The 23,027-nt window shown below is 41.5% G+C and overlaps 1 protein-coding gene across 4 annotated transcripts in view; it reads right to left on the bottom strand.

Annotated features, from left to right (window-relative positions):
• Positions 1–23,027, bottom strand: part of HERC2 (HECT and RLD domain containing E3 ubiquitin protein ligase 2) — a 194,051-nt gene that overhangs the window by 125,840 nt on the left and 45,184 nt on the right. For 3 of the 4 annotated variants that reach the window (XM_059720957.1, XM_059720960.1, XM_059720958.1), the window contains exons 7-19: positions 22,712–22,868; positions 19,374–19,484; positions 18,005–18,176; positions 16,139–16,312; positions 14,384–14,572; positions 13,502–13,653; positions 11,523–11,680; positions 11,310–11,423; positions 6,401–6,652; positions 5,252–5,445; positions 4,337–4,537; positions 3,373–3,601; positions 2,947–3,071 (exon numbers count right to left, since the gene is read on the bottom strand). In XM_059720957.1, coding sequence (XP_059576940.1) covers positions 2,947–3,071; positions 3,373–3,601; positions 4,337–4,537; positions 5,252–5,445; positions 6,401–6,652; positions 11,310–11,423; positions 11,523–11,680; positions 13,502–13,653; positions 14,384–14,572; positions 16,139–16,312; positions 18,005–18,176; positions 19,374–19,484; positions 22,712–22,868 — 2,228 coding nt within the window. The remainder of the gene's footprint in view (positions 1–2,946; positions 3,072–3,372; positions 3,602–4,336; positions 4,538–5,251; positions 5,446–6,400; positions 6,653–11,309; positions 11,424–11,522; positions 11,681–13,501; positions 13,654–14,383; positions 14,573–16,138; positions 16,313–18,004; positions 18,177–19,373; positions 19,485–22,711; positions 22,869–23,027) is intronic. The other variant, XM_059720959.1, reaches the window with a different exon arrangement.

Here is a 23,027-nt window from a genome sequence, read left to right as displayed (position 1 = left end):
AGCGATTGGCCTGCTAGCCGTATAAGAGGCTTGAGCAGTTTCCACCCAAGTTGAAGAGGACTCCGCATCCATCTCGTGGGGACTCTGGGTGTGCGCGGCAGGGTAATAGAAACCCTGTGTGTTGCTCAGAGGAGTTTGGCGGCCTGATCCATCGCCCACCTCTTCCTGTCTTCGAACGGAGCCTACTATAAGACGTATCGACGAGTTTATGCGCGCTTGTCCTGGACATCCAGAGTTCTGTCTACGTGGAGCCTAGCAAACTCCACGTGATTGTTCGTGTTTTGTCTGCGTGGAGCCTAGCAAACTCCAGGTGATTGTTCGTGTTTTCTGTTGTAACCGCAACTCAAGCAAGTTCTCAGCCTGCACTGCGTCCATCTTGGTGTAAGTAAACAATCTTAAAATCAACCGTTAAGTGTCTGTGCCTAATTCTACCTCGGCGCCCGCCCTCTCCAACCCGGCCTGCCCGGGCTGCCGGCCACAGCCCGTGTGCAGAGCAACGAAAAGGGCCCGGGGCCTGACCCGGCTCGCACAGGGGACAGGACTTCTGGTCCCAATGTGGCAACCAGCGGGGCAGGGCAACTGTTAAGGGGCAGGGCTACCTATGCAGCCTCCAACAGCTCGCCAAAAACTTGTTAAGCGATTCTCTGCCCAAAATAATTGCTCGCCCCTGCTGTAGACATACTCTAAAATAGTGGGGGGTCCACTTTTTGACAGATATGCCACAAGTTAGCCCCACAAGTGCCCACACCCTCTCCAAGTGCCTTGCCCTACCTGATATGCTATTCTGCTTTCTGCTCCCTGTCCTGTGCTCCCCGATATGGCTGCTGCTCTGCTTTCTATTCCTTTCCCTGTCTGCCACTGTACTGCCTGATATCTCCCCAATCTGGCTGTGTGCGTTGCACAGACATTGCCCATGCCACTTAAGGCACCATGTTGCAGGTTGGCCTCCCCTGCAACACTTTTCTAGTTAGTACTCAGAAGTTTTCTTGATCCAAAGATAACAGGTTGTCCTGCAGAGGTTGAGCAAAAGTTTGATACTGGGGGAAACCAGTGCATCCAACAGCTACATCAACCTTTGGCAGAAAGGAAATAGGTCTTACAAAGCACTGAAAAAATGTATCAGGAAGGTATCATTGAAGCTTCTAACAGTTCTTCAACCTTACCCCATAGTGCTGGGTTTAAAAAAAAAAAAAAAAAAAAAAAATGGTAACCCCAAATTCTACACAGACTTATTTATTACCATGAACAGTTCATATCCTGCAAGCTGCACTAGGTGGAGTCTGGTTTTCTACACAATCTTAAATAGCAGAAAAAGTGAATCAAAAGGATGGGGGGGAATGCTTTCACAGAATAAATTGGCATGGCCCTTGACAAAGTAATAGCATCTGGTTTGTGCAATGTACCTTCCCACATTAGAAAGATTAATGAAGAGGATAAGGCATTGCATGCCTTTCAGCCTCTTTGTGTAGGAGATACTATCTTACATAACATAGAGGTACATACCAAAACCTTTCAACAAAGCACCTGAAACTGAATCCAAAGGAACATAAAAGTTGTGTGCCCTGGGTATGTTATCTTCTTTGGAAACAATAGCAAGGGGAAAATTTTCACTGACAAAAAACTGACTGTATGCAGAACACTTCAACACCTTAGGTGCAGAGCTTTGTAGAACTTGGCTCTTCTTCTAAAAGGTTTATTTGTCAGTTTGTCAACCATTGGTACAGGTTGAGAGAAAAAGAGAACTTTTTTGATGATAAGCAAAGGTGATTTTATATTTTCACAGCTGAAAAAGGGTTCTAATGACTGCCTCCTGATCTAAATTACCCTATTTCAAGTCTCTTACATATTGAGCACAGAAGTACTTAAGCCTCAGGCAGTACCAACACAAGAACACTTAGGGGATTAGGGGATTGCACCAAAGGACAGGAACTTCTAAAGTATTTAACTCTACAGAATGTTTTCACCACTTTTTTTTTTTTTTTTTAATTATAGAAGGAAGTTTGTGGGCAAGACAAAAAACACTTCTGTAATGGCTCCTTAGCTTCAAGAATCCTCATGGGTTTTAAAGGATGAGTTAGTTGGTGTGGGTGTCCCCCAAATAAATTACACAAATCAAGGCAGAGTTTGAGTTAAAAGCATTTCAAGCAAGATTATACAATTCTATGTATCCATATCATTTACCTGATCCCTGCCCACTCATAATATGGTGAGACTGTAGGATTCCAGCAAAGCTGCATCACATCTGAGAAGGGAGCTGCTATGCTGAGGATTAGGCAAGACCTCCCCTGAAGCTGACATGTTGGATATGGTTTTCATAAAGATATGTGCCTACGCACATGTGAACTCAACCAGTAAAGATAGAGAAGTCAATGAAAAACAAAAACAGAAACCACACACAAACCTAGCCATACTTGTAGTGTGATTCTGAAACAAGTGCTGTTTGGTAGACCGTCAAGCTAAAAAGAGGCTTTGAAAAAACTGAATGAGGAAACGAACTGTAACACAACAGTATGCTCCTTTAAAAAGGAATAGTCAGCCCTGTTGAAAGGCCAGCTCCAGGGTATTTGGACAGTGTACCACTGAGAGCTTAAAATCCCATGGAGAGAGCAGAAAAGCAGCAAATTGTGAGGAAGTGCTGGGACAGAGCCTAAGTGCCTGGAACAGGGCAGAAGGGTTGGTTTTGTATGCCGCTCAAAAACTGTGCTTTATATGGGAGATCTTCAGGGTGCAACACCAGCCTGAGGTAACCATCAGGCTAGACAACCTGCTTACAGTGACCCTTGATGCAAACTTATTTATAAAAAATAATGTACAAGCAATTTATTTATTCAAAACATAGCAGGGGTTGAAATATTAAATCCTATTATCAAATTCTCTTAATTGCTCAGGTCAAAAAAGTCAGTGTATTCTAGCTATATAGTAAATTATAATATTGTTGAACAATACCTGAATTTCTGCAGTGATAGCAGCATTTAATGCAGATTCTAAACCTCCATCAGCCATCAAACTGCCCACCAAGAGGTCAATCATAAATCGACGGCCTGGACTTACATTCATTTCATTTCCTGAAACTAAAGGAAGAGCGTAAATTAATGGACAAGAAATTTATGATATGCCTGTACCACTGAATGACACTACCTGGCAGCTTGGTGCTGAGACACTCTGTGACCACCAGCTTCCCAAACTGGAAGCAGGGCAGCTGGCCTTAGTGCACTACTATATGCATACCAATAAACTCTTCTTCTCAGCCATTAACACAGTTGCATTACTTCTGGTTCAGAATAGAGTATGCATAGAGCAGGCTTTGTACTGCGCTTCCCAGAGGTACAAAATCCCCTTAGACACCATAAGATATTCCATTGTTAGACATACCTGCACTGGGTAACAGAGCTGAAAGAGCCCTAGCTCGTTCTTCTGCTGTTGGCAGCAGCACAGACCATCCACTCTGCAACACAGCTTGGGCAGCTGACTGCACAGTATTAAGAACTCCAGCATTACTTGCTAAAGTTACCACTGTTTGTTTCAGGCTATTCAGCAGGACACTGCCTAAACCCAAGCCAAGACATTCTGGATCAACCTGATGACTAATAGCAGCATGAAGCTAAAAGAAAAAAAAAAGTTCAATTTAGAGATTATGTAAAGAAGTGGAAGTTAGAAGTGTCTGTCACACAGGCACTGAATAGCAATACATCTAAATAGAAAACAGCATTTAAAGAGAACAGAAAACGTAGTTACATTCTGCATCTCCATCGCAACCGCGGCATGCTAAGAAAGCTGATGATTAAGTTGTAAATTGCTTATTAATACTAGATCACAACATTCTGTGACATCACAGACAAAGTGACCCTCTTCTAAAAGCAAACCAGAAGTGCCAAATTCCTCAGAGATGCTCATTTTTAAAGGATACATTAAAAGCCATGTTAAACATACAGACTTTTTGGGGGGTGGGGAAGGGAATGGGAAGGGGAAGAGTTTGTTCAGCATACACCCAAGCTTAATCAATTTACATTTTAGTTGTATATAGTTCATCCTAAATCAAACACTAAGAAAAAAAGCCTGTTAAAAAAGCATTGCACTTCTGAGCAACTAAAAAAATTGAAATGAAGACTGAAAAGCCAACCTTAGCTTTCCAACTTCTGGTTACACACTACAATCTGGATTTGGCATGCATGCTGCACCTAGCACCAGATCCAGCACACACGGCCAAGTCTGCGGGCCCAATCTGGGACAGAGACCAGCCCCATGCTACTCATCCAGCTCACTATTTTCTTCAAGCACATTGGTATAGCATTTTTATCAGAATAAAAAAAGTCAACACATCAGAAAGCTACAGTACCTGAAGTCTCAAAAGGTTTAAAGTGGCTACAGCCATACATTCCTTCTCCTGTGGCGGTGGCCAGTCAGAGGTACCATCCATTCCTTCAGTCACTTGTCTCAGTAAAAGGTCTAGTTGTTCAAATGTCATTGGGCAAACATCCACCACAAAAGGCACGCGCAAACCAATGGACCATTCAGAACAAGATGACCAAGCAAAACTCTATGCATGAAAAGGAAGAGTTTAAGTTAGTTACTTTTCCTATTTTTCCTATTAAAGAAATTAAAAGGCTACAACTCCTTTAAGAAACTAAGTGGTTCAGAGAGGCACAAGCATCTGTAGGCAACAGCTTACTTTGTCAGTTGCCATCACCTACAAAAGCTCATGCTTCTGAAGCAGTTAGTCTCCAAGGTGCCATCCTGCCCTCCTTTCTGCCTTACTTCAGACTAACACAGTTAACCACCACTCTAGGGAACTAGACTTAAGAGATAATTTTGTGATTTTACACATTTCAGTAAGAAAAAGTACAGCAGTGGTAGACAGCAACCTACCCTTCACACTATGCCAACAGCTAAAAAACATACAACAATCTCAGAAAACTACTATTTCCTATCATGTTTCTTAGAGTCCTCCTTAGACCAGGCCAAATATCCTATTCCTCTTTTGTTTGGAGTTTAAATATTCTTCTAGTGTTAATTTAAGAATGAAACTAGTTAAACGTTTAACTACTCAGGATGTTTCACTGAAAGGGAAAACTAGCCAGCCCTTTTTGGAGAATTAACGGCACATGTTTTACTTTTTCTTTTTTTTTTTTTTTTTACAAATCTTCATCTGTTAGTAGCAGGAGACATCTGTGCGCCAGACTGACAGCAAAGGAATTACTGCGCAATGCTGGTGTAATGCACAGAACAGGGTAGAAGGAATTAACAAGCTTACCTGGGCAGGTCCACAAGCAATTCCAACTATGTGTTTTGTGTCTAATCCTGGAAGAGCAGTGGGTTCAGGTTTGGTAATCCGCAAAGTGTCAAAATGCTGGCATTGATCATTACTTCCCCAGCTATGTACTTCACTATCCTCAGTAAGTGCTAAGCAATGGGTAGATCCAGCTGCCACATCTATTACTTTCTTCCCTGGTAGGAATAGTCATGTGTTAAACTTTACTTACCATGCACAATATGTATTAACAAAAAACAAATCAGATGAACATTTTCCTTATCATTTATTATAACCACACACAAAAAGTAAGAAGGGTTAATATATCAAACTCTTTTACCTCTACCTTTAATAGCTAGATTGAAAGTGATCACCAAAAAAATTCAAGTGTTTGAGAGACTTGAGCAATTTAAGTGCTACAGTTTATTAGGCCACATCCTTCTTGTGCCATTTTGTATCGATTTAGCTTTGTTGCCGATTTAATAATATAAATACTGGCAAACTTTTCTAATTTGGTTTCCTCCAACCCTAAAGAGACTGGAGAGTATCATGATTAAGATTACACAGTTCAGAATTTCTTTTCAAGGAGGTAATCTGATCACAACAGAACAATAAATATTAGTAAAGTCCTTTCACCTGTTCAAAAGGCATCTCAGGTTTCCTCATTTTTAAAAAACACAGGAAATAAATGTGTCCTTAGGTGAGCTAGTTAAACATGCTCACAACTAACATTAAGTACATGCATAGTCCCCATGGTTTTCAACGACTACTCAGGATGTTAAGCATGCACATGGTTGCAGAGATGCAACCTTAAGTTTCAAAAATAAAAATTCCTCAACTAGGCTGACAGAAAAAAAATTAACAGAGAAAGCAAGAGACTCAAAAAGAGAGCTCTAAGTGTTAAAAGAATGTTACAAAATATTAGTTGAAATGAGAAAAATACAATATTAAGAGATAAAAAGGATATTTAGTATTTATTGTCAGTTCAAGCAAGTTATAATTTAACATCAGTAAAGTGTGGTGGTATAATTTTTAAGAGCCGGGATAAAACACATGATAAATAATAAAACTGTTCCCTCAGAAACCAATGGCTTCTGGCATTTGCCAGGTTTAACTTGGAAAAAAACTAACCAGCAATATTGTGCAACTTACCTTTCAAGCCTTCCAACATTTTGGGATATCGAACATGCTCTTCTGTTCCATGCCCAAGTCTCTGATTGTCACCTTTGCCCCAGGTGTAGACCTGCCCATCTTTGGTTAAAGCAATAGAAAACTGACTCCCACAGCGGACTTTCACAACATCCAGGTCTTGAAGCTTTTCTATCAGTTTGGGAGTCTTGCAACCATCGCTGCCACCTCTTCCTAGCTTCCCGTAATCTCCATCACCCCAAGACCATACCTGGCCTAAAAGAGAAAGATTGCATTGAGCTCTCAGGTAATAACAAGCTGTCAAAGTATACAAGTAAGTTCCTTAAACCCAAGGTTTGGGAATTAACATAACTTTTCCTTAGTAGCTCATTTAGAATTAACAGTTGCAAATTAATTTTCGAAACAGAAGCATGAAGCAGACGGGAAGAAGAATTAAGACTGAAATGCAGTTTCTTTGTATGAAAAATTCCCTGGCAATATGCAGTGTGATGTCCACTATAACTGCTATTATACCATAAAGGACGAAGTGGAGGAGTTGCACTGCTTTTGAACAGTACTGTCTGGAAGCAAAGTTGCCCCTTGCTATTGTAAGTCTTTGGAAAGAGCAGCTTACATTTGCGCAACATCTGGCCTGCCTGCCAAAGCTGGTGGTTTGATTGTGTTTTGGAAAATTTCCATTTAACACTGCCCAACCTCTTCAGAGAATGAGATCAAGGGAAAATACACACAAGCTAAAAAACAAAAGCAAACATACAAACAAAAACTTGTAAGTTATTTTAAATTGGGATGTTCTAGAGGAAAGATCTGAAATTTTTTAGGAACATCACCCTGAGACATGGGATGAACAATCTGCAATTCTCATGAAAATTTATCTAAGAATTGGCAAACAATAAGCCTCTGAGAGGGGGCGGGAGGTGAATCTTGGTTCAATAAAAGGCTTGTTAGGTGCATACGCTTAGTAGACAATCTTTAGAAGGGTTAACTGACAAAATTCTGAGGGTGGCACATGCAAAACAAATCTTGTAACACTATTTCCTAGCCAATCTGAAGCAGGCACAGGAACTGAGATCTGGTAGGATGATCTTCTTGTCATCACTGTTGATCCCCAGAGAGAAGAAAAAGGGGAAGTAACCATATACTGAAATGCAGAGTTGTTATAAACAGCATCACTGAATATTAGTAGCATGGGGGACAGGGAAGATACTCAAGTTCAAGCAAGAGGCCTACTTAGGAAAGACATGCTGCTATAGTATTCTGAGCACTTAAAGTTGTACTGGAAATCAAGACAGGATTCTTTTCATAAAAGTAACATAGTGAAACTGGTGAGCAGACAAGATGCCTGAAAAGACCTGGATAGCCATCCTGCTGGAAGCTAGCTGCCACAAGATGAGGAAGTTGTTTCACTGTCACCTATAGTCAGTCAAAGGAACTAGCTGAAAGCATTACTGCAGCAGTTTCTGAATGAGCTACTTCTCCCTAGAATCAATAAATCAGAACAGAGAAGGAGGAATTCTAATTACACACAGAGGAACAGACCCAAGAGTCATTATTTATGGGCTCTTGTTTTCCCTGAAGAGTCATCTGCAGTAAAAAAAATACTGAAGTTTATTCATTTTGTAAAAGTAGAAAAATAAACATTAAAAGGAAACAAAACTGCACTTCCATATACTTAGAAGTCTACTGACTTCTTAGAGAAGGCAACAGAATGGACATAAAACATTTCAAGCAAAGTATTAGACTGTGCCTCATGGGAAATTATTAGCCAAGATGAAGAAAATGAGGATTAATAATTCAACTGTCAGGAGAATAAAGAGTTGACTAAAAGGGAGCTTACAAAGAGTCTTGCTGAAAGAGAAGCTCTTAGACTCAGAATAAGCTTATTGTGGTGTTCTTCAGGGACTGGTGTTAAGACCCATTCTATGTAATACTTTCATTAGTGATCCTCATGGAAGAGCTAGATGTGTGCTTATGAAATTCATGGATGGCAAAGTTGAGAGGTATTTCCAATATCAAGGGGAACCAGATTATCCTACTAAAAAAAAAACTTGATAACTTTGTGGATTAAAATGATAGAAGCTGTATGAAATTTAGTACTACAGAAGTGCAAAGTTATGGACCTAGAGAAAAATTAGAATTTTTGCTAGAAGCAGGTGGACTGACAGAATGCAGGCAACAAAGGCAAAGGGTGCTAGATATACTGATAGATCAAAGGAGGATTAGTATGGCGTAGCTGTGAAAATGGCTTATGCAACTGTCGGATGAGGCAGGGAATTCTAGTACAATGCAAAGTATTAGCACTTTGTACAAGGCTATCAAGGAACACATCTGCAGGGGCCCAGCAGGGGAGGTAATGCTCAGGGGCAACCAACATGGGTTCGTTGAGGGCAGGTCCTGCCCGACTAACCTGGTTTCCTTCTATGACCAAGTCACCAAGTCCTTAGATGAGGGCACTGAGGTGGATGTCATCTACCTGGACTTCAAGAAGGCCTTTGACACTGTTTCTCACCCCACTCAAAAAAACTAGTTAACTGCAGCACTGCTGCCTACATAGTCAGATGCATGGCAAATTGGCTAGATGGTCACACCCAGAGAGTGGTGGTGAACAGGTAGTTTTCGACCTGGAGGGATGTGGGCAGTGGAGTCCCCCAGGGCTCAGTCCTGGGGCCTGTGCTATTCAACATCTTTATCGGCAATCTGGATGTGCACGTGAAAAACACACTGTCGACAGCAAGATGTGAGGCAAGGTGGGCATGCTGGAGGGGAGAGACAGAATCCAGCTAGATCTAGACAGGTTACAGAGGTGGGCAGATGAGAATAGAATGGACTTCAACGCAGACAAGTGCAGGGTACTGCATCTAGGGAGAAGGAAATCAGCAACACACCTATAGGAGGGAGAACACCCTTCTTGTCAAAACAGTGGCAGAAAGGGATCTTGGGAGTCATTACTGACTCCAGCATGAACATGAGCTGCCAATGCAAGGAAACAGTCAGTAAGGCTAAGATGCACCTTGTCGTGCATCTACTGATGCATCACAAGCAGGTCCAGGGAGGTGATCCTTCCCTCTACGCAGCGTTGGTCAGGCTGCAGTTGGAGTACTGCATCCAGTTCTGGGTGCCGCACTTCAAGAAGGATGTGGCTAGCATTGAGAAGATCCAGAAGAGAACCACCCGCATGGTCAAAGGGCAGCGGGGCAAGCCCTACAAAGAGAGGTCTGAATCTATTCAGTTTCCACAAGAGAAGGCTGAGAGGGGATCTGGTGGCCATTTACAAACTCACCAAGGGGGACCAGCAGAAATTGGGAGAGGCTCTGTTCCCTGGGGCACCACCGGGAGTTACTTGGAATAACAGCCACAAATTGTTAGAGAAAGTTCAGGCTGGACATCAGGAGACATTACTTTACAGCTAGGGCTGCCAGGCTCTGGAATGGACACCCAAGGGAGGTGATGGTCTCTCCTACCTTGGGGGTCTTCAAGAGAAGGCTGGATAGATATTTGGCTAGGGTGTTATGACCCCAGCACTCATTCCTGCCTGGGCCAGGGGGTCAGACCTGATGATCTGTTTAGGTCTTTTCCAACCCTAAGCACTGAAACTAAGCCATTGATAAGATCACTGTTGGCACACACTATGCACAGTTCTGTCGCGTATATTTAAAAACATATGTTAAATTAAAAGTGAACAAGTATAAAAAGGGCTACTAGGATAACTAAGGGAATGAAAAACTTCTTAGACTGTTAAACCAGCTTTACTTCTTTAGCTTAGAAAAAGGAAGGTTAAAGGTTGAGAAGGGAAGGTAACTTCATAAAAGACATTCAAAGTGAGAAAAGTAAGGGAAAAGGAAAAAGGCACTTAGGTTAAAGAAGGACAATAGTATAAGATCAAATGGACATAAGTCCATTTAAAGTGGAAATTAGGTTTCTAATCATGAGAAGAATGAGGTTCTGGAATGGTCTTCTGAAGAAAGCAGTGGAGGCAAGGATCCTGAATTACTTCAAGATGGAAGTTTATGGAAGGAACAGCATGATAAGATAATGACCAAGTGGTGTAACAAAGCCTACTGCAGGGAGCCAGCTTGGGAGAACTTGTCATGTGTCAACTTCTTCAAACACATACAACTGCACATGTGCAATACTACTATGCAGCAAAAACCTGATGAAGAATGTCTTGCATTTGAAAGCTTGTCTAACTTGATCACAACTACAATAAAAGATATAATCCTAAGAAACCCTTGCCTCAATTTCTTTAGGCACCTAAATCCAGAAAAATGGCTTCAGATAGTTTCGAGCCTGCACTGGCTCCCCAATTAGGGGTGCATAAGAAGTCCATAAAAGAGAGGCAGCACTTCAGACATACCTCTCTCCAGCATTTCCTATTGGCTAACCTAAGCATTCCCCTGGCTCTGAATGCCAGCAAGTGTAAATCCTATTCCTACAAGTTTAATTCACAGGGATAACTATTTAAGGAATATAAACTAGTAACTGATTCAGGGTTGCCAACTCCTAAACCACCAGAAGTGTGGCTGTGACCATAGTGCCACAGGCAGAATAACTGATCCTATCATTCAGAAGTGTTAAGTAACCTGCTCAAATCACTGTCCTCAACCATATTGAGGCAGTGCACACTTGGCAGCATGGCATGCTTAAGGACACTTCCTGCCAGGAATGGTTCTATTGTGAATACAACTTTATGCTCTTAGTTTGGGGCTGCAAACTCCATCCCTGGTACCAGACGCTTAACGAGCTATTTGCATATTTAAAGTATACATCCAGAGTATTTTCAAGGCGACTTTTTGCTTGAGGTTCTCCCATGAAATTTATTCAAACACACAGCACAATGCATGCACTACAGCCATACGTCTAAATAGTCTAAAAAAGGTAGGTACAATTATGCTATTGGATAAATTTTGTTACTAACCATTTTCAGTCACTGCAAGAGTCTGAGCATCTCCACTCCCACAGGAAACATCAATAACTTTCAGTCCCTTAAGCCCAGTGACCAGCATTGGGATTGTCTGATCTTCACTGGAACCTAAAAAAAACCCCCGCAAAATAAGTCACTTTGCCACAAACACCTAAGCATATCCATTTAAAACATCCATAAACATGTTACAGCATCACAGAAACATACCATGTCCCAGCCTGCCATAGTTCCCTCGTCCCCACGTATATAGCTCTCCCTCAGCAGTGATGGCTGCACTGTAAGTGCTTCCACATGCAATGTGGATGACATGTTTCCCAGCCTGTTTTCCAGATAAAGCAGATATCATCTTCGGCTCCTCTAGAGGTCTATTTAGAAAAAAGACAGTATCAAAATGACCTGATAGCAAAGATTGCATGAAATGAATTGCGGTAATCTGTTTGGAAGAAAGCAAATCACCACTAATTGTTATTTTATTCACAAACCTCCTAGCTAGTCTAATGCACTGAAGCCATTGCATGAATGGACCTATAAAGCAAATTAAGATTCAATAGCAAAAAAGCTCATTGGAAACTTTGCCCTATGATGCAAGTCTGGTAGGGTGTTTTTAACTCTAAAGAAGGCAATCCAGAGGTCTCCAACAAGTGCTAAAATTCAGTATGTAAAAAGAGTGATCTCTAATCTCTGTGTCAGAAACGGACTCCTCTGGAGGTGCTTATTCAAAGAGAAATTTGGCACCATGTTGTTAAGACACTTAGGGTAGGTAGAGAAGTGATCCATGCATGTTTTACAGCACTGTAATTTAGAACACTGTTTATAGCATATAAAGTTACAGTGCTCGTAAGTATGACTGAAGTGCAGTATTTGGGGGGGGGTGTCCATCTCTGAACCTCCCTGCACTTTCCAGGTTAGGAGGCAGGGGGTGCTCCACAGCCTCCTGGGGCTTCTCCACTGGTCAGAAATTTGACCAGCATACAGAAGAAAAAGTGCTGTAGGTTGCTAACATGATGTAAATACAGCACTTAAAATGCAATACCTCATTTAACAAGGGTTAATTTAAAGCACTGTAAACCATTGTTAAAGTTCTGTAAAACCATGAACTTCTGTTAAGTCATGGCAATACAGCATTTTAACAGTAAAAAAAACAACTCTTGCACCCTCACAGTTTTGGGAGCACACAATTAAATATCAAAAACCCCTGTAGAATATTGCATAGAAAACACTAGTTTCAGTTAAGAGTAAGAGAAGTCCTACTTCCTCTAGCCAAATATTACTAATCATCATGATTAAAAAGTGGAAAATAGAACAATAATGTATACCTACACTAGCAGAAAAGAAGCCTCCTGTTTTTAATTCTGAATTAGCTTTTCTAAGTAAAAACATGCAGAGGGACTTATAGGACCATACATATAGCACCTGAGAATGAGATGCCTGGCATCTCCCTGGAATTATGAATAAAGGAATAAACAAAAACAAATCAAACATATCCAACATATTAAAAAGAAAACAAACAGAATATTCAGGGAGAATGCATTTTTTCCATCTGATAGTTCATGCTTGTTTGAAGTTGGATTGATGTCAGAGATGCATACTGAGTTACCAAATAATGTCAGACTGTATCAGGTGGAAATGGATTAACAGTTCCTTTTTATATCATGTTGTACTGCTAAAAAGACAATACTGATTCAGGCAAACAATCCTTGAAAAAAAACCCTAGGAAAACGTTTGGATCCTTAAGGAAAACTGCCGCACCAAAAAGTGGCTACAGGTTAGGATTTTATACAAATTTATTCTAGTACATGCCTTTGGTATAACTAGCTCCATGCAGTCTTTCAGTTTTAAAGGGAAGAAAGTTAACTCATGCATCACCTTTAAGCAACTGTAGTTTACTGAGTGATCATTCATGACTATACAGCTTAAGAAATCCAGGTTCACTCGCATTCTGTTTTTGTTTTATTTGTTGTCACACTTGATAAAGGTGTACAGGGCTTTAATAAGCCATTACTAGCATAGTATATTATCCTTTATTCATATGCATTTCACCATACATAGCTCTAACTGGTTCAACACTTCTTCCCAAGTGCCTGCATATTTAACCCGAATTTAAAAACATTATTCTAATATGCAAGTAAGATATTAGTAACTAAATTCTATGCTGACTGAGAAGCCAATTGATTTTTGTCACATACACTGTATCTCCATGGCCTAGTCTTCCACCGTCTCCACAACCCCAGGAGAAAACCTCTCCGTTTGCTGACAAGGCAAGATAGTGGTGACCATCTGAATGCGCTGCAATCTTCACAATATTTCTTGAAGCAAGACTTTGCACTAGCTGTGGTCCCTGAAAAATCAAGATAGACAAAGGAAAATGTTACTTATACTGGTGAGTGATTTAAAAAAAAATGCAACACAGAATAACTAGATGAGGACTTCCCTAGGGAGGCCTAACTCCAGAACTGCAAGCTCTTGCACTAACTTAGTAAAACTAGAACGAAAAACAAGACAAGCTCAAATCTAATACTCTGAATTGGGAAAGGATGATCAGGAATTCTGGTCTATTCCAAAATCTATACACTACAGTGGCTTTTGTCTGATTATTTCAATCCCATCTGTGGTGTTTTTTGTTTTGGTTTTTTTTTTTTGGGGGGGGGGGGGTTGGGGTTTTTTTGGGGGGGGTGGGGGGGATTATTTCATTATAATTATCCTCAAGGAGTTAAATGCCTTGGCACTTGTAGTGAAAACAAATCCACTGGCTGGAGTATACTTCATATCAAGTAAATCTCTAAATCAAGGTTATAAACTAACAAAGCAACGCATAAAAAGCAATTCATAAGGTTTGATACAGGGGGTACATTAACACAAACATTTATGAATGCAAGAAATATTTACATTCCTAGCCTGACAAACAAAAATTGGACAAGCCACTGCTTCTAAAAGAACCAAACAAAGAGCTTTTAAGATTAGCACATCACTTAATCACTAAATGCAGCTTAAGTATTAGAAATAATCTCAGAGCAGCATATTTTGCAAAATACAATCTGCTTAGCGCAAATTTTTAAAAAGTCACTCACCAGAGTGTCACTGTTGTATGCTTGGGTGTAAACTCGCCCATTTCTAGATAAGATTAAAAAGCGTTTCTCTGCACAGGCAATCTGTACAACCCCTAGATTGGCAAGTCCTTCGCACTGAATTGGACCACTCACATTAGCATAATATTTCCATCCTATTAAGCCCCAAGCTATAACTTCTTGCAAAGATCCCTGTAAGGTAAGAAACTAAGTGAGTTTTTTTTTTGTTTTGTTTTTTGTTTGTTTGTTTGTTTTTTACTTAGCTTAATTCAAAAGTACACACCACAGGTTTCTCCTCATAAAATTTAAGTTTCTTCAAAATACGATTCAAACAATCTGTATGATAGCTGTAATTAAGTACTCAATGAACTCTGCCTAATAACAGGATATTAAAAACAACATCATCAAATACATGATCAAACTCTTCAAGTTAATTCCTGAAGATACAACAAATATATATAGCAAGTGGTAAAGGGTTTGCAAATAGTGAACCTAAAATTTAATATTTATTTTTTTAAGGAAGAAAAATAAAGACTAATATATAAATCTAAGAAATCTAGTCTTGGGGTTTTGGGGTTTTTTTTAGTTTAGGGGGTACAAAGTACTGCACTATGCAGCAGGATCAGCCACTGGCGTTCACATGTCATTCCCTAGCAAATTTCAGCAGATTGAACTCTAGAATAAGCCAAATTCAGACAAACCAGGGATGCTGGAATAAGTACCTCTGGGGATAAGTAAAAAGAAAAGCAGAAGAATCAGGTAAGACAAGGCCCACAAACAGGTTTAAAGATCAAAAATAAAAGGGGACTCATCTCATTCTGTTGAGAACATTTAACTACACAGTACAATAGATGTGTTTACATATATTACACCATTCATTCTGAATATCATTCAGATGCAAGCCCTGAACTAATAACTCTTCTTGTGAACTTTTTTCAATTGGAGAAATTCGGGAAGCAAAAAGGGCAGCAACTATAAAATACTCTTAATTAAAAGACAATTGCAACCCTAATATGCATCTAACCTCCATGACCAGAAGACTCATTTAGTTGGGACTATTTATGAAGAAAAATGGCAAGGAGGTTAATGCTTAGGCACTTATTCACTGTAGAAAACTGACTTGCTATAAGAATATTTTAAAAGCAAATAATTATGTTCTTGTCAGCCTGGAGAGGGTTCAGAGGAGAGCCACCCGCTTGGTAAGAGAGCAGCAGGACAGGCCCTACGAGGAGAGACTGAGGGACCTGAACCTGTTCAGCCTCAGCAAGAGGAGGCTGAGGGGGGACCTGGTGGCTGCCTACAAGCTCATCAGGGGGAATCAACAGCAAATAGGCAGAGCCCTTTTCTCCCCAGCACCCCCTGGGGTGACAAGGAACAATGATAATAAGCTGACGGAGAACAGATTTAGGTCAGAGATCAGAAGGCAATATTTTACAGTTAGGGTGGCCAAAATCTGGAACCAACTTCCCAGGGAAGTGGTCCTTGCCCCTACCTTGGGCAAATTCAAGAGGAGGTTGGATGATCACCTGTCTGGAGTCTTGTGAACCCAGCTTTCATTCCTGCCTGTGGCAGGGGGTCAGACTAAATGATCTGTTCAGGTCCCTCCTGACCCTACCTACTATAAAACTATTGTACGAGAACTAAGTAACTATTTATTAATTGAAAAATCACCCAATGACATTGCTTGAATGGTTTGAAGTATAAACCAATTTTTGCAATGCAGAGATCCCCCTGGTATTTGATATTCAAGACCATTACCTTATGAGATGTAGGAGAGCTACACTGTGGAGGCATACATGGAGTGGCTAGGCGATCTAAGTGGGCCATGATCACAACAGCTGTTTGTCTTAGATCAATTGCTAGTTCATTGTCTTGCGGTAAAATCAGATACCTCAGAAAGCTCTCATTGGGACTCAGAGGATAAGACAGCATCTAGGAATGGTGGAAAAAAGAGCTAAAATAATAAGAAAGCTACAAGCAAGAAAACAGTTAAGTACTCGACACCCCCACACATTCTCTCCTACGCCTCCAAAAATATACAGGGCATATTTTAGAGAAGCTAAGCATTCACAACTCCTTTTAAAATGAATAGAAAGTGAAGTGACTCTGCATATATTACTCTTTCCTAATGCAAATGATTATTCCAGTGACACATGTATTGAGAAATACATTGTTAATCTCAAATAAGTGACCAGTACAGTAATAACTGACTGCTGCCTTTCACAATTGGGCTATTCTGTATTCCATTAGTTACTCAAAAAAGGAATTTAATAAAGTTGCAACTGAACTGAAGGGAGTCGCATATCCAAGAGAGTTAACAGCTCCAGCAGCACTGTGGGTTAACCAAAGCCACAAATTACCGTATTTACCCAGTTAGAAAGTGAGGTGTTCCCCCCCCGCCCACATTTAACGTAGGGGAAAAAAGCCCCTCAACCTTAAAATCAAGCACAAGGCAAAGGGGGTGGCAGGCAGCTGCTGCAGTCCCAAGCCCAGAGCCAGACCCCCCACCCCCCACCCCAATACTGCCCCTGCATGCCCTGCCAGTCCTCTTCCTCCAGCCCCCGCATACTCCCCCTAACTCATCCTCTCCTACCACTACCTCTCTCTCCCCCCACCTCTCCACTGCACTCCTTACCTTTGCTCTGCACGGGCAGGTTCTGTTCCTGCTGCAGATCAGGACATGGAGCACGGCTCTAGACCAGTCCTGTAGCTGCCGCTGCTATGGGGTCAGGCTGGAGCCATGCATTGTGCCCCTGGCTGAAGCAGGGAAAGAACCTGCTGATGCAGAGCAAAGCACCGGGGGGGGGGGGGGGGGGGGGGGGCAATAAGCTCAGTCTGCAAGTGGCAAAAGCAGCACGGAGAGGGGAACAGGCAGCAAGGGAACAAGCTGTCTCTACCACCTGCCCATCCCATTACTGCTATCCCTACTACCCCTCACACCTGTCTGTCCCACACCAACTGCCCCATTACTGATCCCCTCATCACCTCTCCCCCTCTACCTCCTCCAGTAGTGGGGGGGGGGTGTGAATTAAAAATGATCCTCCAATAATCAGGTTCTACATACAGAAAATTATAATAAAATTTACAAATTTTCCATGTTTAAAATCTAATTACTGGGCAGGGGGGGGAGTCTTGTATTCAAGTCAAGATGGTAATTCTACAAAATATCGAGCATGCATCACCATTTAAGCATAGCTAATGCTTAAAAGAGCTAAAGCTCTTTTCTTCCATCTTGATGAAATACTGTGTACATATATGCATATCTAGAGCATCTTAATGGAGAAGTTAACATTAAAAAAGTAGTGTTAAACTTTAGAAAAAATAAATGATGGGCTAGGCCAGGGATAGACAACCTCTGGCATGGGTGCCAGAACATAGCACACATTTTGCTAGCCACACGTGCCTCAGGGCAGATGGAGGGGAAGGGGCCTGAGCTGTGCTGCAACAACAAGAATCAGTCCCCTCACAGTTCCCCAACTGTCCACCCCAGCATACCAACATCTTACAAGTCAAGGTTGTGGGTGTTTTTGGCACTCTGCCCAAAAATGTTGCCAACCCCTGGGCTAACCTATATTGCTTAGCAACCTATTTAAAATACCTTTCAAATAACCCAGTGTCACATACCTGAATCTCTTCCTCGCTGCTGGGCACATCTTTGTTACATATTATGCTCTGAAACCTTTGTAACAACGGTAGGAGGGGTGCACTGGTTCCCTGTGCAGATCGCTCATTATCTGTTTCCCTTGTTCCATTATCCCAGAGTTGAAGCAGCAACATAACAGCAGACAACATTTGACTGAAAGAAAAAGTTTATTACCATCCCTATTGAAAAACAGCTTTTTCAGCAAAGTTTATGTTCTCCATAAAAATCAAAACAAAATGAGTTCAATTGGACCAGTCCTTGATTTTGACCTCAAATAGAAATTACTGAAAATGGATTCTGAAACAGCACATTTTTTTTTTTTTTTTTAAAGATCAACATTTTGATTTCCATTTTATGAAGATGTTGCCTCCAGAACTAAGAAACCACATGAGTACTGAACTCAGAATGATCTCCCTTAAATAAATAGATAAATAAATAAATAAATAAATAAATAAAAACGTCAAAGCTATTTCAAGGTTAATTCTGAAAGCCCAGCCCTGCTGCTCAAGACAAGATTGTTCCCTTGTCCAAACGAACCCAGAAAAATATTAGTCTAACCTGTACTTAGAAACTTAACCTGTACTTAAAAACGGAAATTCCACCACTTTTCCAGGTAATCTATACAAGTGCTTAACCACCCTCTGAGTTCAAAAGTTGTTCCTAATATCCAACTCAAATATCCCTGGCTGTGATTTAAGCCCATTACATCTTTCCCTGTCCCTTGTGGATAACTGAGTGACATCTTTTTTATAACCCTTTTCATGTTTGAAAGCCTATCAGTTGTCTCCTCTCTAGATTAATAGCAATCCCAAACTTTCTAGCCTTTCCTCATGTCCTGTGTTCTAGACCTCTAATCCCTTTTGTTGCTGTTCCTTCACCTCCTCTTGCAAAGTTTTAGCTACACAGGAATTGCCATTCTGTAACAGTAGAGATACATGGTTGGCAGCAGTAGAAACCAGATGATTCATGAGAATTAAGTGTTACACCAGACAACTACGCAACAAACTCCCACAAAAAGCTAATTTCTGTCTACACTTCATCAGTCAGAACACAGAGAGAACACTAATGCATGAGAGTTAAAATAGTTTGGTTTATATCTAGATATAAACTTTGTCTTCCTTACCTTTACAAGAGAAAACCAGAGGGAAATTCTGGTCCCAATGAAGTCAATGAGAGCTCTGTCACTGGTTTCATTGGAGCCAGGATTTCGAGTCTAATTAAGGAAAAGACTCACAGGTATTGCATCATAATTCTCACAGTAAACTAAACATGATTAAGAGATTTACTGCTCAGAACATTTAAATGCCTTTGCTGCTGTTAAAAACACAGAAAACCATTTCAATTCCTCACCTTAGTGTGCCTCGCTGCACAGCCAACTCTAACAATATGGCAAGTGCCAAGTGCTGGTCTTGTAGTGGAATGTTCCCTGGACCTTTGGAACTTGGAGCTCCATGGACATCTCTGTTTAAAAGAAAAGTGATGCTTGAAGATTCAGGAATTAATGTCTGCAGCATTAACACTACCTGGGATCACAAAGAAGCGACTAAGACAAGGTGCATATACCTGCATAGAAGTGGCTCACCGTGTTCTAAGTGTTATCCAAGCATTTAGAAAAAACTAAGATTTGAGGCAAAATAGTATCCAGGAAGACAAGCTGAAAGTGAAACATAAAAGCTAAATTTGTTTACAAGCCACCAGTCTTTGCCATCTGAAAAAGGAAATACATTATCCTTTGCTTCCTCAAGTTTGTTGTCTTTATCCAGTTTCAAGAAGCACGTACACCTCAAGCCTTTTTAAATGTCCTTCACAAGACAACAGTTTGGGCTTTCAAAGACACATAATGAACAGTAAACATTTAAAAACGGACAGCTGCATAAATGACAGCACCATATTTTCTCACATACAACATGTACATTTTCCCCAAAAGTCAGCCCTCCTCACCTCCAAACTGGGGTGTACGTAGTAAGCAGGGAAGTTGTTTTCTTTGCAAAAAAAGGAGCAAGCCAGAGACTCTGCCGGCCATGCAGCTGTCAAAATAGTGGTCACTTATGCTGGCTCAGAAAGCTAAAGGGGCAGTCCTGCATTAACCCTCCCGCAGCCAAAGCTATTGGCTGAACACTGAAGCTTGTATGTGAAGCGCAAGTAAGCTGCCGGTAGTATCCTGAAGAGGACTGTGCTGTAGAAACACCATTTTATTTACAGCAGGGGTATCAAACTGATCTGGCTTTATGAGCTAGAGGAGGGTCATTGGGCTGGTCTGCAGGCCGGACCAGGACCAACCCCTGTGCAGTGCCCATAGAGTCAGGTCCAGGTCGCATGCCACACGTAGCATGTGCTGACCCCATGGCTTGCTGTACATGCAGTATGTGGGGTCAGCATGGGGTATGCATTGGCTGGATCCAGCGCTGCAGATGAAGGGGTCGGGCCAGGGAGCTGCATGCAGTCCACAACCCAGGCTGCCTTCATCACATGCAGTGCCAGATTCAACGTGTGCACTGCAGATACTGCGCAGCTCTACCATATGCACAGCGAGCCCCATGTGCTGCCCATGGTGCCTAGGGTTGGACAGGCCACAGGTGCCTCATACAGCACAAGGAGCTGGCACAGGACACATGCTGTATGCAGCTCCCCACCAGACTGGCCCTTCACACTAGTTCCATCACAGCCAGATCCAAACCAGTCTAGGAACCAGTGCACAAAGTGAGTCACTGTATGCAGAATGCACCCCAGATCACCCTTCTTTGCTGTGTGCAGCACACATGACACTGCATCTAATACAAAGGGCCAGGACAGGTGCCAGTGTGTGCGGGGTCAGGTCCAGCAACACACACAGCCTGTGGGCTGTATATTCACCACCTCTGCTTTACAGGAAATTATTTAAGAACTACTTACAATAAAGAAGGAACAGAACTGTTACTGCTCTTGCAGAAGTCTGGGTCCTAACCTGGGAAGCAAAGTATCTAGGAAACATGGCATCCAAGGATAGGCTGTCATAGCAGAAAGTTACTACTGCCTACTGCCTCCCCAGACTGTCTCCTAGGACAGCATTTCTCAACCCATGGGTCACAACCCAAAAGTGGGTAGTAAGATGATTTCAAAGGGTCGCAAGCTGCAGGTTGAGAAACACTAATCCCAGGAAAGCACAGAGACTGCGGCAGGGAGAGTGAAGGGGCAGGGGAGATCTGAGAGGCCAGGCTGGGTGTTCGTGGGGGCAGGGTGGCCAGGAGACATTGCTCAGGGGGTGGAACAGACTGCAAATTGGGCTGGCTGGCATAGCACAACAGCCCCAGGGGCTGTCACAGGCCTCCCCTCCTCCCTCCAGCTCGCTCCGCTGCCACCCGCATGAGCCAGATCCGCTGCAGCCACTGCACTCTAGCCCAAGTGGGATGGGGCAGCTCAGTGCCCCTCCAGCAGGGATGGGGGTCAGGGGCGGGGACTGTGGGTCATGCACCAGCAGGGCCAGGGGGGTGGTGGGTAGGGACAGGCCTTGAACCTTTGGAAATTGGTCCCAGTAGGAAAACAATTAAGAACCGCTATCCTAGGACACACTTCCTGGACACTATATTGAGGCAGCCATACTTCTTGGACACTATGTTCCAAGAAGGTCTTACTATGATCACAGTCTGACAACTCTAGAAAAAAAAATTCTTTTTCTTTTACATTCTGCCTTCTAAAAAGGAGGCATGTGTATGTGAGAAAATACAGTACTTATTTTGAAGGGATATGTTAAGCCACAATGGGAAAAAATTACTCTCTTTATATAGAGGCAGATATTTTTGGGGGGTGATCTCTTTTATTGACCACTGCATGGTTGCAATACAAGTTAAGCAAGTTTATATATGCATGTACAGCTTGGTTTATAGTAGATGTACATTACCAGGATAGTCATACCAATATACCATAGCAGCAAAGCACTCCTGGTAGGCACAGCTTATATAAGTAAAATTATACCAACTTCTACTTCTATAATTTAATTGCAGCCCAGACTTCCCCTTTCTCCTCCTCACCAAAGTAGTAACTGCATCTACAATGCTAGAAAAAGCCCTGTCAAGGACCACATTTCACCACACCCTTCAACAAAAAGTTAAGAGGCTTGGCCCAAAAATACCTGTATTGAGTGAAGACTGCTTCCCTGTCCACTGAATTTCTTAATTTTATAGAAAAATGTCATAATGTGTATTCACTTGAACATTCAATTATGTTAACAGACTGTACAAAAGAAAATAGTATTCGCTGCACTACGCATTTCCCATTCACTTTCAGTGGAAATCACGTGCACCAAGCATGAATTTTCAAAAACAAATCCATTTGAATTTTCTAAGCACAAAACATCAATTTTAATCAACCTGTGAACACTCATTTTGCTCAACCTCCTCAAAAAGCTTTAACCAAACTTTTCAAAGTTTACTTTGGGTTGAGAGCATACATGAAAATATAAACCCATATGTAGCTTTTAAGAAAGTTATAAGGAACCAAGAAGCAGCATTTAGAATGTGTCATCTCAATAATAATTATACATAGCATCACTTGCTTGATGCTATTACATAAAAAGAGGAAACCGATTCACATAGCTTAGTTTAACTAGAAACTATTTTAAACTTAGCCATCATCTGTTAAAATATTCAGGCTTTCCTTTCAAAAGCCAGTTGAGCAAAAAAGAAAAACAAACAAACAACTCCAAAACTTACCCAGTCACAACAGACCTTAGGAATTTAGTTGCTCTCTCCACAACTTCCAACCAGACAGAAGATACAGTTCCTTCATCAAAAAGAGATGCTTCTGGTAGGGCTCGGAGCGCATCAAGCGATTCTTGTAACAATTCACTGCAAAGGTCTGCATCCTCACCTGACAGCCAACATAACACAAAACTTGTAAATAAACTAGCAGAGATCAACTATTGGTTAGATGCGTTTTCTCAAAAGAAGTGTGTGAAAAATGTCTAAGGGCTATAGTAGACGTTCAAATGAAAGACTGACAGGAACCAGCTACAGAGTTGTTACATAT

This window comes from Alligator mississippiensis, chromosome 1 (genome assembly GCF_030867095.1).
Source record: "Alligator mississippiensis isolate rAllMis1 chromosome 1, rAllMis1, whole genome shotgun sequence".
NCBI lineage: Eukaryota > Metazoa > Chordata > Crocodylia > Alligatoridae > Alligator > Alligator mississippiensis.
The sequence above is the reverse complement of the archived record's forward strand: the minus strand, read 5'-3'. Positions and strand labels throughout refer to the sequence as shown.